Source organism: Fistularia commersonii, chromosome 3 (genome assembly GCF_037954325.1).
Source record: "Fistularia commersonii isolate RoL2024-O1a breed Wild chromosome 3, RoL_Fcom_v1.0, whole genome shotgun sequence".
Classification (NCBI taxonomy): domain Eukaryota; kingdom Metazoa; phylum Chordata; class Actinopteri; order Syngnathiformes; family Fistulariidae; genus Fistularia; species Fistularia commersonii.
This window is the reverse complement of record NC_141286.1, coordinates 26,573,003-26,589,221: the sequence shown is the minus strand read 5'-3', so window position 1 is coordinate 26,589,221 and position 16,219 is coordinate 26,573,003. Positions and strand designations below refer to the sequence as shown.

The window sequence follows — 16,219 nt, the reverse complement described above, 5'->3', positions numbered from 1 at the left end:
GCTGGTAGCACTAGCATGCTGGTGTAGAAGTAGGACTTTCATGCTTGCAGAAACAAGAGGTCACACAAACATGCTACCTGTGATATGAGGTAGCACTAACATGTTGACTGATAATTGCTAGCTCCGGTATGCTAGCAGGGATACAAGCAAGGCAGTCCAAACGACGGACAGTAGAAAGTGGAGTAAAATGTCGGCGAGAACGTTCGTTTGTGGTTCCACCTGGACACTGTTCTACGTTCCACCCCGAATTGTTCTCTGTGTTCTACCCCCCGCCCGCCCGACATGTCAACCTTGGTCTGAGCGAGGAGGACACTGAGGCGCCGTGACAGGCCGCCATTCTGGCTTTTCAAGTCCACTTACTTCAGCCCAGAGGGGGGAGAAACATAGGGGGGTCAGAAGAAGAGAAGGGGGTTGATCACAACCCCTCCCCTTGGTTACAGTCACTTAAATAACCACTTAGAACCATTTAGAACCACTTAGAACCCCTTAGAACCAAGAAAGACGTTCGCCGGTTCCAGGTTTCCATGAGGAGTTTCCATGGTTTATCAGCCAGAAAGAGGAGCATGGAGGACGAATTCTGCCTTCTGGAAACAATGGAGGTCTGGAAGATAACACTTACTCTTCTGTTGCAACAGGACACACACACACACACACACACACACACACACACACACTATTCATATTTTAATACCGAAGTGTGTGTTTATGTGTCGTTTTTGTGCGTCTGTGTTTGTGCACGTGTGTCTTATGAAAAGGAAAGCGAAGAGAGGGGAGCGGACAAAAGGGGACTGAATGAAGGGGGGAGGTGTGTGTGTGTGTGTGTGTGTGTGTGTGTGTGTGTGTGTGTGTGTGTGTGTGTGTGGAGGAAAGTGGGGAGGGGGTTTATTGTATCAGAGCAGCCCAGACTTGGGCCCGGCTTCTCCTGCAGAGCCTCCTCCTTCTTCCTCTTCTTCTTCTTCTTCTTCTTCTTCTGCACGCTTCATTAAACCCCTTAACTTTGTCTCATCCCGATATCCACACATGTGCACGCAAACACACACACCAACACACACCAACACATTCTGCCCCGCCTCCAAGATGCCCCGGGCCCACGGCGTTGCCATATGTCCCCCTGGCCGGCCCTGGCAGCCCCTCCCCCGATGGAACATGAAGGACGGGCCTTCAGGGGACCCCCCCCCCCCGTCTGTGGGGCCGGTGCAGCACCAGTAGTGTGTGTGTGTGTGTGTGTGTGGGGGGGGGGTGTCAGCTGTCGCTACTCGTCACGGCGGCGGTCAGGAGGCGGGGCTCATCCGCCGCCATCTTTGACTGACTGACTGACCGGTTCCTAAATACAGAACAGGGAGATGCAGGACTTCCCCTTTGGCGGGGGAAGTAGCTGAGGATGGAGAAGTACTGCAGGGTGGAGGCATCTGCTGAACTCATGGGGCTTTCACCAGAAGGCATGGTCTTTGGAGCCATACTCACTGTACTTGGACCAGTAGTCCTGGTTTTGGTCCAGTAGTTCCAATATTTGGACCAGTAGTTCCAATATTTGGACCAGCAGTCCAGTATTTGGACCAGTAGTCCCAGTTCTGGTCCAGTAGTTCCAGTATTTGGACCAGTAGTCCCAGTTTTGGTCCAGTCGTTCCAACATTTTGGACCAGTAGTTCCAGCATTTTGAACCAGCAGTCCAGTATTTGGACCAGTAGTTCCAATATTTGGACCAGTAGTCCTAGTTTTGGTCCAGTCGTTCCAACATTTTGGACCAGTAGTCCCAGTTTTGGACCAGTAGTTCCCATATTTGGACCAGCAGTCCAGTATTTGGACCAGTAGTCCCAGTTTTGGTCCAGTAGTCCAGTATTTGGACCAGTAGTCCAGTATTTGGAGCAGTAGTCCCAGTTTTGGTCCAGTAGTCCCAGTTTTGGACCCACAGTCATAGTGTCTGCATCCCAGTTCATGGTGTTTGGACAACTAACCTGTATTTGGACTAGAACTTTCGGTATTTGTACCTTAAATGAAGGTATCTGGACTACAAGTCCTGGTTTAGGTACTACAGTTTTTGTACCAGCAGTCGGATCTCCAAAGGGTTGCTATGGAGACGCCCCTGGCTGACCAAAGATGAAGGAGAGTCCCATCCTGATGAATAGCATTGAAGAACCTCCTCCTCCTCTCCTTCCTCTCGTCCTCCTCCAGCCTGCAGACGTGTGGAGGCATCAGGATCCTCCATCACCCCAAACTCCTCCTGACATTTCGGGGGCGGAGAGGAAGGAGAAGGACCGCCGAGTCAGCTGCTTCTGAGGGGAACGCTGAGAGGCATGGGTGTGTGTGTCTGCATGTGTGTGTGTGTGTGTGTGTGTGTGTGTGTGTGTGTCTCCTACTAACCTCTCAGAAAGGGTCCTGATGAAGGTCTCCCCAGACAACACCAGGCTAGGGTGATCCCTCCTGAAGCCCCGCCCCCTCATTGACTCCGCCCCTGGCTCCGCCCCCTCCCCGCTTGTGGATTCCCAGCAGGAACGGGGGGATCGTGCACGTGGAACAAACGGTGGGAGGGAAAGGGAAAGGCGGAGGATGTTCTCCGCATCCACTCTGACGTGGGATTAGAGCAGATTAACCTTCTCAGCTGTGGAGGAGGACCAGACCTGAACGCCTCCTCTGGTCCAAGACCTTCTGCGTGCTCCTTCACAGCGCCAGGGGGCCTGGAGGCTTCCTGACCTGCAGAAGAGGGGGTGCATTGAATGTCAATAAGGACCTCGGCGGAGGATCTGGATCATACCATTCAGCAGGAAGTGGACCTTCTCGTTCCCGCCTCCTTCTGGCTTCAAGAATGTGACTTCCTCACCAACACGGGACGCCTGCTTTGAATCTCCAGCAGAAACGTGAAACGCGCCGGACGCCCGCTTTCTGCCGCCATCCTGGAATGGTGGAACCCGTCCAGAGCCCCGCCCACCGGCCTGCAGGTGAAGTTCTCCTTCCGAACACCAGGAGCGAGAAGCTGCGAGCTTCCACCTGCATTCGGGGTCCAATTCAGACCAGCGAATCAAAATCCTGGATCTTCACGGATCAGAACATCCTCACCTGGGCGCCGCCCGGCCAAGGGAGGAGGTCAGATGGTCTCCAGACCTCCACCACCATCTCGGCAGGAACAAGCATGGTCTTGCATATAAAGGAGCAGGACATAGAAAACACACACACACACACACACACACACACACACACAGACATCTGGCTCTTTCTGTCCGTCAGCTCCGTGGGACATTTTTCCAGATCCAGGGGAATCGGAGAAGATGTTCGCCATTGTTTTGGAAGAAAGGCCAGCGTTGCCATGGAAACCCCAGTCAAACAGCTGATTCCAGGTTAACCAGGAGGAAAAGGCTGACTTTAGAACCAGAGCTGACGGACGGGAAAGTTATTATTTAGTTGAGGCAGGAAAAGACACACACACACACACACACACACACACACACACACACACACAACATGGTGCTGCACAGCGAGCCACACTCCCCCTGCTGTCGACTGAAGGTACTATACTCAAGGCGTCCTCCATGTTCCTCCTCCTACTCCAGGCCCCCTGTGGTGTCTCACACTCACACACACACACACACACACACACACACACACACACACACACACGCACACACACACACATGAGGTATCTCCTGGTCCCGGCCTTTCACACAGACGTGGAGGAAACGCATGCTCGCGCCTGGTGTGTGATGGCGGCGGCGTGGAGGAGCGAGAGCAGACTCGGAGGTGGCGGTGTAATTACACTCAGGAATCCCAGGAATCTGAACTGAGCCTGACACCGTGCACGGGGCCCCACTCCCGCCGAGCGCGCTCACGTGCACGCTCACCCCTGACCCCCGCTGTCAGAGGTGCCGTTTGTTACAAAAGCCCGTTTCCTCCTCCCCCTCCTCGGAGCAGGACCTCCAGAACGGCCCAGAAGGAAGCCGACGGCTTTCCACCTTCTCTCTCCGTCCACCTCCGGTTCTAGAAGGAACCTTCCAGAAACTCCTGCCGGTCCTGGACCAGGACGGGCAGGTCCATCCAGACCTCAGAGGTCGTGTCACTTATCTGAGGAATTCACCCTGAGCTTCTCCTCTTCATAAACACTCCCCTGTGGAGCGCACACACACACACACACACACACACACACACACACAGAGTCCAAACATATGCAGGGCCATGTTGGAGCAGAACCTTCACCGTCCCCTGGCACGAGCACGCCGATCTCACAAACGCCGTGGCGTCACCAGACAGGTGGTCTCCATTAATTCTCACCCGGAGGAATGAGTTCGGACAAGGAGGAACACATGTGTGTGCGTGTGTGTGTGCATGTGTGTGTGTGTGTGTGCGTGTGTGTGTGTCGGGGGGGTCTCCTGGGTTTGTGCGGTTTGCGTTAATGCGTAAAAGAACGAGTGGTTGAACTCCAGACCTGTGGTGTGTGTGGACCCCCACCTCCAGCCACTGCAGGTCCGACTTCCACCTGGACCCGACGGAGCCGTCCATGTGAAAACCGTGTGGAAAGCGTGTAGAAAGCGTGTGGAAACCGTGTGGAAACTGTGTGGAAACCGTGTGGAAAGCGTGTGGCGTTCCGGAGCAGAACTCTGTCAACGGCAGTCTTCAGGCTTGCGGAGATAACAGCAGCACCTGGAGAATGTTCTCCAGAGCATGGGGGAAGTCAATCCAACACCAGGAATGAACAAACAGAGGCCTCCATACGGTGTGTGTGTGTGTGTGTGTGTGTGTGTGTGTGTGTGTGTGGAGCCTGTTAAGGATTAAACCACAGGAGCGGCGGTGGAACCAGGAACCCTGATACTGAAGCTATTTGAAATATTTGACGTGTGGAAAAGAATCCTGCAAACAAGACGACGCTTAAAAATCCGGCATGTCGGATGAGTGTGTGTGTGTGTGTGTGTGTGTGTGTGCATTCTTGTCCTTTGAGAATGTACATTGTGACACATGGTGTGTTGTGTGTGGAGTGTAATGTGACACCAGTGTCCTGTGGGGTGTGGGGACCCACAGAGTGAAGGCGTGAACATGCGGCCACCATCGCCCCGCCCTCCATCTGTGACATCATCAGCTGATGTTCCAGGTGTTTGAGGACCTCACACACACACACACACACACACACACACACACACATCCTCCTTGTTTATCAGGAGGTTCCCTGCCTCCTTCTGCATCTGGAGGGAACATCATGTGGCGGGGTCGGACCCCCCCACCCCCCCGCCTGGGGTCACATGACTCCTGTGGCGAGCTGGAGGCGGAGCCAAGCGTGAGGAAGAGGAAGAGGCCAGTTTCCGTCTTCGGCGCCCTGTGAAGCTCATTCTTCCATTCTTCTATCTGTTTGAAGCCCCGCTGGAGGGGCGGGGCCTGTGGAGACGAGGGGCGGGGCCTGTGGAGATGAGGGGCGGGGCCTGTGGGGACGAGGGGCGGGGCCTGTGGAGATGAGGGGCGGAGCCAGGGCGGCTCCTCCGACCCAGAGAGGGTTAAAGCATGCCGGCCTTTAATTCAGCCTGGGGCCGGATCGGCGCACACACACACACACACACACACACACACACACACACACACACACACACACACACACACACACACACGCCACGCCTCTTCATCTCCTGCTCCCTCGCCTTCATTTCTCTCCTGTCTGTTGGAGCTTCCTGCCCCTCTACAAGTAATAAAGAGAAGGTTATTGCCCCCCAGGGGTGGAGGTGGTGGAGGTGGGGTTGGTTTGGAGGGTTCGGAGCTCCACCCAGAGGATCTCCAACCACCACATCTTCATCACGTCATGTCCTTCAGCTGACTCATCCCAGCTCACCGCCATCTTCTCTTTCTACAGCCTGAGGCTCCCAGTGAGGAGTCCTGCTGGTGTGTGTGTGTGTGTGTACACGTCTGATTTACTACCAGTGAGCATGCGCGTTCACACACACACACACACATACACACACACACACACACACACACACACACACACACACACACACACACACACACACACATCTGCTGCCTCTGTGTCTCAAAGATAAAGCACAACCAGTAAATTGAGATCTTGATAATGTATGGATGCAACAGGAGCTTGCTTGCACGCGCACACACACACACACACACACACACACACACACACACACACACACACACACACACACACACACACACACACACACACACACACACACACTGCTTTATCCCCTGTTCTCCTGTGGATCCCCCCTCAGGTCTGAGCTTGGATTTGGATCTTGGATGTTTCTCCAGCCGGGGGAGGAGGTGAGGAGAAGGCGAGGAGAACATAAGGAGGAGAAGGTGAGGAGAACATAAGGAGGAGAAGGTGAGGAGAAGTTGAAGAGATGAGGCTGAAGCTCTGGAGGTCTGAACCGGCTGCAATTTCCTTCGGGATTAATAAAGTTGTTCTTATTCTTATTCTCGGCAGCAGTGTGTGATTGTGGTGGACGTTCCCTCCCTTTTCTGGAGAACATTTGTATTTTCCAGGGCTGGAGACCATCGGCCTCTGGTTCCGGACCTTCAGGCTCCTGCTCTGGACCTTCACCTCATCATGTGGTCCACCTTCATCTCCTCCGCGTGGGCCGGGCCGGACCTTCTCCTCTCTAGATGTTCCACGACCGGCCTTTCCCCCGGTTGACCCGCCATCAGCTGTTTGACTCGTGTTTCCAAGGCAACGCCGCCATTTCCATCACAACCAACATCTTCTCAGATTCACCAGCACTGAGTGTGTGTGTGTGTGTGTGTGTGTGTGTGTGTGTTGACACAGCTGCACACACACACATTGACAGGAAGGGGTTGTAAAAACATGCCAAGTTTAAAAAAAAAAGTATAAATCAGGGCCGCATGAAGCCGTTTCACTTCCTGTTTGAGGAGGTGAGGGGCGGAGCTTCACCTGTCAATCATCTGACCTTCATATGACCGATGACAGGTATTGATCGGTGATTCCCAGATATTGGTTCTCGGGATCTTCCTTCCACGGGACCCGAAGCTCTTAAACGCTGATCGGATATTGGAGACTTATTGATGGACCGTCTGATCAAGGTTACTGATCTTCACCGGCCGCCGTGACCTTTATCGATATTATTGATCGGGCAGCTCCACCCGTGTGGAGCAGTGGACATGCTGTACTCACCCCCCACCCTGAAGGTAAGACCATCAGAAGCGCCATCTGGTGTTCGGTGGAGGAGCTGCCACCTCAATCTGGAGGGGGGAGGTGTTCTCCAGGGCAGCAGGTGAAGGTGGTGGACCTCCATCCTGGAGGAGACCAAAGCTCAGATCACATTGATCGAGCGGTAGGAGGTTCTGGATCTCCATCTTCAGTAACAGACGCCAGATTGAAGGACGGACAGCGTCGCTGATATTGATGTCGCTGAAGGAACCCGGGGAACCTCGAGGAACCCCACGCAGACCTAGGGAGAACATGGTGACCTTCTGGCTGTGAGCGGGAAGACCTAAGCGCCGCTTCGCGGTGCATCTCCCAGCTGAAGGGGGCTGGAGAGGAATGTTCTGCTGTTGTTGAAGTTCTTCCAGTGTCGATGTTCTTCCATGAGCTGAGGAGCTCTGAGCTCCAGGGTTTGAACCTCTTTTATTTGTTCCAAAGAAAAACCCAAAGATCTCCTGCGGACGTGAGGGGATTTTATTTGTGGAGCTGCTGGAGACCTTCACAGCTGGAAGGTGGCGGAGGTCTGTGACATGGCGTTGTAGATGAAGGTGTTGTTGAAGGGCACGAACTGGTGGCTGATGATCTTGATGGCCTCCTGGGCGGCCGAGCCTGGAGAGCAGCAGCAGACACAGACTCAGAGAGCTGCTGTAGGACGCGGCGGCGGCGGCGGGCGGCGAACGCTTACCTCCCAGGAACGCCGCCACGGTGTGCGGCTCGGCGGCGCCGTATCTACAGCTGAGGAGCACAGGAGAACCCGTCAGATGGGCTGGAGAAGATCCGGCGGAGGACGAGGCGACCGGGACTTACAACTCGTGGACGTAGTCGTCCTTGATGTTGACGTTGAGGCCGTACTCCTGCAGCAGGCCGGTGACGCAGGCCTTCAGACGCCCGATGTCCTCCTCCACCTGGTAGTTGTAGACGCCTGGATCGGAAGACCGACCGGACAACGAGAGGTCATCTTCTCGCGACCTCCTCAGGAGGGAGCGCGAACATCTCGCGGCGGCCTTACCAGGGTAGCGCGAGTTCTGCAGATAGAAGCGATCCACGGCCCGGAGCATGAGGTACAGGACCATCTCGCTGTCCGGGTTGTCCATGCAGGAGGCTGAGGAGACACCTGAACGTCACCGAGGCCACGATGTGATTGGGTGCTGAAAAAGGAGGCGGAGCTTACTGATCTCGTCTTTGTTCACCGCCTCCACGCTGTACTCGTCAGCCAGGGACCTGCAGCTCACCACCCGCAGGAAGGAGGCGTTCTTACCTGGAGAACAACAAGCCTCCTGAGATGCTCTGGGTTGGAGGAGATCCCACGGGAGATCAGAACCTTTCAGTTTGCCGCAGCGGTCGCGATGCGTGTCGGACCCGTTTGACGTGACGGAAAATGCGACACGCCAACGGCAAGAATCGGACGAACACGAGAGGTCGTTGAACGCAACACGGGTTCAACACGGAAACCCCTGAATGAAAAAGAACCAGGGCGGCCACAAGGGGGGGCCGTGTGTGTGTGTGTGTGTGTGTGTGTGTGTGTGTGTGTGTGTGTGTGTGTGTGTGGAGTCGTGCTTACAGAAGAGCTTGATGTCCTTCTCTGAGATGCTTTCAGGAAGCTGGTGGAGGAAGAAGAAGGGAGATGATAGCATCTACGTGGAGGGACTCCTGGTGAAGATCTAATCCAGTGTGGAGGTCTCAGAGAAGAACCAGGCCGCTGCTCTGGAGAACCTGGCGGAGGACCTACCTTCCCGACCGACTGCAGGAGACACTCCACGTGCTTGGAGACGAGCGCGGCGTCCTGCATGGCCTTCTCCCTGTACCTGAGAGGAACACAACGCCGGGCAGAACATCAGCTCGGTGGAGGACACGCCATCTCCAGCGGGGCTCCGTGGAGGCGGCGGTGTTCCTCAGGCTGAGGTGACCTTCAGAGGGAACGGGCAGGAACCACTCACACGTTCTGGAGGTTGATGAACTTCTGGGAGTCTGCGATCATGTCTGGGATGGTTCCCCTCAGAGGGAGGCTGCCGTTCCCCTCCTGGTGGACGAACTCCTTGACGGCTCTCAGCATCACCCAGAAGGACGGCGTCTGGGGGAGGAGACAACTCGGCATTTTGGACTTCCGGACGCGCAGATGTGGAGACGAGGCCCAACCTGCGACGTGATGTTGCTGCAGCGCTCGCTGCCGAACAGCTCCTCCACGGCGCCGGGAACCTGCGAGAAGGACCCTGAGGTGAGCTCCGAGGAGACGCCTCCCACGAGGGCCGGCGTTCGGACTCAAACCTTGGTCGGGTTCAGCGCCGTGTTGACGTTCTTCACGGCCTCCTCGAAGTTCTCCTCGTCCTCTGGGACGCCGTTCTCCTTCTTAAGGATCCCTGGTTGGAGAAAGATCAAGAGTGGACGGGTCCGGCCTGTCTGAGGACCACACCTGAGGCGGAAGGCCAGAAGATACCTTCTCGGATGCGCTGACGGAAAGCCTCCTTCTCCTTGTAGGTCTTGGGCGGTTGATGGTTGTGCTGCGTGGACAGAGGGTGGAGGTGGGCGGAGGTGGATCTGCAGCAGGAGCGTCATCGCCGATGGAGACCTCCTTACCTCGTGGAGCCACTTCTCCAGGAACTTGGCCACGATGACGACCCACGGCGTGTGACTGTGATCCTGCGGGTACAGACACGAGCAGAGGGCGGCGCCGTCAAGACGGGGTCACGGGGAGGTCACGAGGAGGTCACGAGAAGATCCCAGGGGAGCACCTTCTTGTCCATGCCGTCCAGGTCGTAGGACTGGAGGTGGCTCTTGAACTCGGCGAAGGGCTGGTCCAACCTCAGGTCCTCCAGGGTGTTGTCCGGGTGGGACTCCACCACTGGAGGAGAAAGCACATGGAGAAGGAGGATGAGCGAGTGGACCACGGAGCTTCGGGACGTCCAGGTCCGCCGAGGGCCCACCAACCTGTGTGCTCCTGCACCACCAGCCTCATGAAGCCCACCAGGCCGTAGGTCTTGCAGACGAGGAAGGGAACGGAGGCCCTCCACAGGACCGAGCCCAGCCTCAGGCACGTGCTTCACGGGTTTCCAGGAGCAGAAAACATTTTGGGGGACCTCCTCAAAGATCACGAAACATCTAGACACGTTCCCGCCTCTCCTCCTACCTCTCCGGCAGCTGGACGCCGATCACGATGGTGAATCTGTGGAAGAACTCCGGGTCGTTGTCCAGAAGCTTATCTGGAGTCTGAGACACAAAGACCACAGCTGGACCTGAAAACCATCTCCACCACACTCGTCTTCATCTCGCACGCTTTGGCCTTCATAGTTACACGTCAGAAGGAACGCACACCAACCTCCTCCACAAAGTTCCCCGACACGTCGCCGTTCAGCTCCTGCAGCAGCTCCGTGGCCGCCTGAGCTCGGTTCTGCAGAGAAACACACACACTCGTTAGTGTGTGTGTGTGTGTGTGTGTGTGTGTGTGTGTGTGTGTGTGTGTGTGTGTGTGTGTGTGAACCGTCTTTGGTCGAGTACCTTTCCGATGCTGCTGCTGCACAGGAAGAAGCTGTAAGAGAAGATCAGGAGCTCAGCCAGGAGAACATCATGGACGTCAGACAGAAGGTTGAGATACCACGGAGAACGTACTTGTTTCCCACATCTTCTCCAGACACCGTGTGTCCGTCCACGATGGTGAAGGCTCCGATACCTGAGGAGGACACGCAAATGTTCAGCTGCGGGTTTCATGAGAAGCTGCTGACGGCGAAGTGGACGGAAGCTCCGGCGTTCACCTGGAAGGACGAGGTTCTTCAGGATCTCCGTGCCGGTGGCCGTGGCGTTGATGAGGCAGACGTGGGCGTTCTCCAGCGTCTCCTGGCCGTGATCTCCCCACAGCCTGCAGGTAGGAGACATGGACATCCGGAGATTAGATGATATGGAGACGTGCAGATACGAGGACATCACTCAGAGCCCATCGAAAGGTCTCGGCTCCTCGGTGGTGGAACAAACTCACGGAAAAGGTCAGAACAACAGGGTCGCTTCGCATCTTTCACCGAGAGCTGAAAACGAACCTCTTCACCAAGCACTACCTACTAATCACAGTTAGATCCCTCAAACCCCCAAATAAACAAAGAAATTAAATGTATGTATATTGTTTGGAGACGGATATTTGGTAAAGTAGTGACTTCTGAATGGATCTTCGGCTCTTGAATTGCAACTTTTTGAAGTCGCTTTGGATAAAAGTGTCTGCTAAATGACTGGAATGTCATGTAATGTAATGTAATGTAATGTGTGGAGACATGCAGATATGAAGGTGTGGAGAAATGGAGATGTGGACCTATAGAGACACTAAGATGTGGGCGTATACAGACATGATATGAAGGTGTGGACACATGGAGATATGGACATATAGAGACATGGAGATGTGGAGACATGGAGATATGGACATATAGAGACATGGAGGTGTGGAGACATGGAGATGTGGAGACATGAAGGACATGGAGATGTGGGCCTGTAGAGACATGCAGATATGAAGGTGTGGTAATGTGGAGATGTGGGCATATAGAGACAATGAGATGTGGACATCTAGAGACATGGACATAAAAAGACAAGGAGATGTGGAGACATGGAGATGTGGAGATATGGACATATAGAGACATGGAGATGTGGCCCTGTAGAGCCATGCAGATATGAAGGTGTGGAGACATGGACATATAGAGACATGGAGACATGGACATATAGAGTCATGCAGATATGAAGGTATGGAGACATGGACATCTAGAGACATGGAGACATGGACATATAGAGCCATGCAGATATGAAGGTGTGGAGACATGGAGATGTGGAGATATGGACATCTAGAGACATGGAGATGTGGAGATATGGACATATAGAGCCATGCAGACGCGGGCGTTGCTGCCCTCTAGCGGCGAGTCGCACCCGGATCCCGGTAAATAAAGCTCCTCTCTGAAAGAGGCAGCTAATACAATGACAGCTGCTCCGGTTAGCAGCGGTTACAACCGGAAGGGGGGAGGGAGTTTAACGTCCCCCCCCCCCCGCGGGGGAACCGGTCGGGTTCTACCAGAGAACAAGCGCAGAACATCCGAGAAGAAGCCCCTCCACCCGGACGATCGATGAGTGATGAAGCGCAACCCCAGGTTAGCCGATGCTAATGCTACTACTGTTAGCGCCCCAGCCTCCTCCGTTATTTGGGTGCGAGCATCGCGGCAGCTATGGCACACAAGCCAGCCTGGAGGACGCCTTCTCCGCGGCGCTGTCAGGCCGTCGGGGCCGTCGGGACCGCCGGGCCTCGGCCTACCTGAGCTGCCGGTCGTATTTCTGCTCCTTGGCGGCTTTGGTTGCTGCCATGGTTCGTCTCGGAGGAGCCCGGAGCCGCGGCGAGCCTCCCGGCGCCGCACTTTCGACACCCCGAGACCGAGACTGTGATTCGCGGTCGCACTTTCGACACAAAAGAATCCACGCGGTGCGTTGAAGGAAAAGTGGAGCGAAACGGGATTATAAAATAAAAAAATCGATATATCAATAAATCTTCTTTAAAGTGCGATGTCGTGATTATCGATCCTCACGCTGATCCAAAAGATTTTTTGTGACCATAACGATCATTTTAGATTTTGATTCGTGAGACTGGACGATAGCGAGAGGAGCTGATGTCAAAGATTTCAAAGCATGACCTTTATTATGATGCTCATTATCATCATTACAATTATTATTATTATAATCATTACTATTATTTTTATCATCAGTCAGTGTGATGGGCGGCGAACAGGTGAAATGCGCGTGTCCGTGTCGCGTGGGCGGGCTCAGGAGCGCATCTTAGGAACTTGTGGACGCGCGTCCTCGTGGCGCAGGTGCACCAGCGCGCCGTGGAGCCGCGTAGCCGTGGGACCGTAGAACCGTGGGGTCGTGGAGCCGTGGAACCGGTGACGATGACCGGCAGAGCGTGGGGGTACGGGAAGGACGACGGTAAGAACGCCGCGCACGCACGGGGGGGACCCGGCGTGACCGCGTGGACGCGCTCCGGTGTCTCCCCGTGAACTTGCGGGTTTTTTTTTGCGCCCCCACCCCCACACCAACTCACGGTCGCGCAGCATCAGGCCTGTTAATACCAGATTAGTGCGTGTGCGTGTGAGCGTTGACGCTTCTACAGATTTGAGCGGCTTCTGGTGTGTAACAGCTTTGACTCTGTGTGTGTGTGTGTGTGTGTGTGTGTGTGTGTGTGTGTGTGTGTGTGTGTGTGTGTGTGTGTGTGTGACCCCCCCCCCCCTTTGACCCGGTCCAGGACCTTCTGTGTGGCACCAGAGCTTCCCGGTGGCGTCAGGCTGCCGTCAGTCCCCGGTGGACATCGAGCCTCGGGAGGCGGCCCACGACCCGGACCTGGAGCCGCTGGTCCTCAGCTACGACCGCTGCAGCTCCATCAACATCTCCAACAGCGGCCACTCCGTGTCCGTGGAGTTCGACGACGCCGACGGACACTCCTGTGAGAACCTCAGTCCATGATCTGTCTGCTCCTCAGGGTTTTTGATCCACAGAAGCACCTTACAGTGCAGGAGGAACGTGCAGCTGGTGTTTAACGCAGGGGAACCTTAGGAGAACTTAATGGTTGTTATGGGCCTTCAGGGTTTTATCTCTGGGCGTCGCCACATCAAGCAACCCGCCATTTATGAGCGATGAGGCGCCGGAGCTCCCGGAGTTCTGGAGCTACCGGAGTTCTGGAGCCAGGGTCCCGCCCAGCTTCCGTCCCATCGGTGGGATTCAGAGGTCGTGAGCGGGACCTTCTGGTGCAGAGCCCGGGTGGACGGGTCGGTGAAGCTGGAGGAAAGTGGTCCCACGCCTCCTCTTTCATGGCGCCGCCGTCCGGGCCGGTCTCTGCGGCCTTATCGGCGTCGGCCCGGGTTTATGGCCCCGGTTGTGTAAACAGGGCTCGTCCCCTGCGGACGATTGCCGGTGTCTCCTGTGACCCTGAGATGTTCTGGTCTTCTTCTACCGGCAGCCATCCAAGGAGGCCCGCTGGAGAACCCCTACGCTCTGAAGCAGTTCCACTTCCACTGGGGGGGGAGGGGGCGCCCCGGCTCGGAGCACACCGTGGCGGGTCGCGGATACGCCGCCGAGGTCGGTGTCTCCGCACCTTCTGCAGGAAGTGTTCTGTCCTGGATCCGCACATGTCCGTGAACTTTGGTTCCTCTCCTTCTGAAGCTCCACCTCGTCCACTGGAACGCCGTGAAGTACCGGTCGTTCGGTGAAGCCGCCGCCGCGCACGACGGGCTCGCCGTCCTCGCCGTCTTCCTGGAGGTGAGCGCTGGTCGCCGTTAACCACGGCGAGGAGGAGGAGCTCAAACCTCTGACGTCCTGCTTGTGACCCAGACAGGGGAGGACCACCGCTGGCTCCACACCATCACAGATGCCCTCTACACAGTGAAGTTCAAGGTGAGGTTGGAGGTCCTCAGGTTCTCCGTTCTTCTCCTTGTCCTCCTCATCCTCCTCCTCTGCAGGCCAGCGTCAGCGACTTCCGCGGCTTCAACCCGAGCTGCCTCCTCCCCAGCAGCCTCCACTACTGGACCTACCCGGGCTCGCTGACCACGCCCCCCCTGCACGAGAGCGTCACCTGGATCCTCCTCAAGGAGCCCATCCAAGTGTCCGAGAAGCAGGTCCGTCCCAGCAGAAGATCCAGATCCCGTGTGTTTACCCCGCCGGCGTAAGGCTAGCTTAGCATGATAGCGGACCAGGCCGCAGAGCCAGACGATGATGGGAGCTAACACACGAGAGGGAGGTGTGTGTGTGTGTGTGTGTGTGAGGAAGATGAGATGTTTCTAGATGAATCCTGGCATTCCATCCCCCCCCCCCCTCGGGGCTGTGTTTAGTTCCGGTCAGAGGGCACAGCCCCCCCGCCCTCCTCAGCACCACCAGGGTCTTCTGGATGAAGGTCTGTCACGATCTGCATCCTTCTGGAGAGCTTCTCCTCCTCCAGTATCTGCAGGAGATCCCAGTGGACCTTCAGCTTCCATCCAGGCGGCCATATTTAATGATTAAGTGTTTCAAATATTAACAGGAGGACGGCAGTATATCACTCGCCGTGTTGTTGATCATTCCTTGTCCACGTCCTCAAGGCTGCAGAAGATAACCAGGAATGAACCCTGGACCTGTGTGTGTGTGTGTGTGTGTGTGTGTGTGTGTGTGTCCTTGATCCTTCCAGCTAATTGTCCTGTTTGATAGACATATGAGGGCAGGGCTTTAGCACACACACACACACACACACACACACACACACACACACACACACACACACAGAGATAAGCCCCGCCCCCTGACCCCTGTGTGTGTTCCCAGCTGGGGAAGTTCCGGTCTCTCCTGTCCACCAGGGAGGAGGACGAGCAGAGGCTCCGCTTGGAGAACAACTTCAGGCCTCCTCAGCCGCTGAAGGGCAGGAAAGTGCGTTCGTCCAACTGATGGCGGCGGCGAGCGGAAGGGGGCGGAGCCTGGGGGGGAGCGGGCGGGGTTATCCCTGCATTCTTCTCCTGGTGGAGGTCTTCTGATGATGACACATGATACTATCTACCTGAGATTCATGGATCCCTGGTGGAACCCGAGGGCCTACAGGTCCAACTGCTCCAGATGCCAGCAGCTCCAGGACGTGTCCCTGCAGGTCCTGGTCCTGAAGACCTCCAGGATGGCCAGGGACGGACCCCGTCCCACCCACCCCTCCCTGATCCTTCTAAATGTCTGATTTTCTGAATAAAAGCTGAAGCTGGACACGAGTGTGGTCCCGTTGTTTGTTCTCAGGAGCTTTCTATCTTCTGACGCTGCAGGAGGTCCACCTGAGACCTCGGGCTGAAAGACAATAGCTTCATGTCACTTGGGCTCTGTCTACTTCCTGAGTCCAGGAGAAGTGGATTCACTGAAATGGTGTCACCTGAGTGGAGGTGCACACACACACACACACACACCTCCATTCTGGATCCAGGAGCCGTGGACAGAAGACCCAGGACAATGATCAGCACTGAAGGAACCTTCACCCGTGGGTTTCACCCTCACAGGACCATCTCACACACCTGGAATGTAAATAAAGCAAGAGCGATGACGTTTCCAGATGTTCCTTCTCCAGCA

General features: G+C 55.7%; 2 protein-coding genes across 2 annotated transcripts; one reads left to right on the top strand and one right to left on the bottom strand.

Moving 5' to 3' along the window:
- Positions 1–7,600: 7,600 nt before the first annotated feature.
- nae1 (nedd8 activating enzyme E1 subunit 1) lies at positions 7,601–12,536 on the bottom strand. The gene is made up of 20 exons (XM_086144425.1): positions 12,417–12,536; positions 10,891–10,994; positions 10,748–10,808; positions 10,637–10,667; positions 10,458–10,529; positions 10,269–10,348; positions 10,070–10,179; positions 9,874–9,983; positions 9,719–9,781; positions 9,579–9,642; positions 9,410–9,501; positions 9,281–9,340; positions 9,082–9,215; positions 8,874–8,949; positions 8,706–8,745; positions 8,316–8,402; positions 8,154–8,246; positions 7,952–8,066; positions 7,830–7,879; positions 7,601–7,753 (listed from the first exon to the last, which is right to left on the bottom strand). The coding sequence occupies exons 1-20, from the start codon at positions 12,464–12,466 to the stop codon at positions 7,644–7,646; spliced, it is 1,602 nt and encodes a 533-aa protein (XP_086000551.1). The 5' UTR covers positions 12,467–12,536; the 3' UTR covers positions 7,601–7,643.
- Positions 12,537–12,947: 411 nt separating this feature from the next.
- Positions 12,948–15,805, top strand: ca7 (carbonic anhydrase VII). The gene is made up of 7 exons (XM_086144426.1): positions 12,948–13,081; positions 13,398–13,595; positions 14,109–14,227; positions 14,312–14,407; positions 14,480–14,542; positions 14,608–14,763; positions 15,443–15,805. Exons 1-7 carry the CDS (start codon positions 13,045–13,047, stop codon positions 15,560–15,562), a joined length of 789 nt encoding a protein of 262 aa, XP_086000552.1. The 5' UTR covers positions 12,948–13,044; the 3' UTR covers positions 15,563–15,805.
- Positions 15,806–16,219: the final 414 nt, after the last annotated feature.

Excerpts from the sequence above, each read along its gene's own strand:
- ca7 (XM_086144426.1), top strand. The coding sequence starts at position 13,045 with ATGACCGGCAGAGCGTGGGGGTACGGGAAGGACGACG. Across the intron at positions 14,228-14,311 it reads GTCGCGGATACGCCGCCGAG|CTCCACCTCGTCCACTGGAA; the intron begins GTCGGTGTCTCC and ends CTCCTTCTGAAG. Across the intron at positions 14,543-14,607 it reads TCTACACAGTGAAGTTCAAG|GCCAGCGTCAGCGACTTCCG; the intron begins GTGAGGTTGGAG and ends CCTCCTCTGCAG.
- nae1 (XM_086144425.1), bottom strand. The coding sequence starts at position 12,466 with ATGGCAGCAACCAAAGCCGCCAAGGAGCAGAAATACGACCGGCAGCTC. Across the intron at positions 10,668-10,747 it reads GGAGAAGATGTGGGAAACAA|CTTCTTCCTGTGCAGCAGCA; the intron begins GTACGTTCTCCG and ends CTTCTCTTACAG. Across the intron at positions 9,782-9,873 it reads TGGACGGCATGGACAAGAAG|GATCACAGTCACACGCCGTG; the intron begins GTGCTCCCCTGG and ends CTGTACCCGCAG.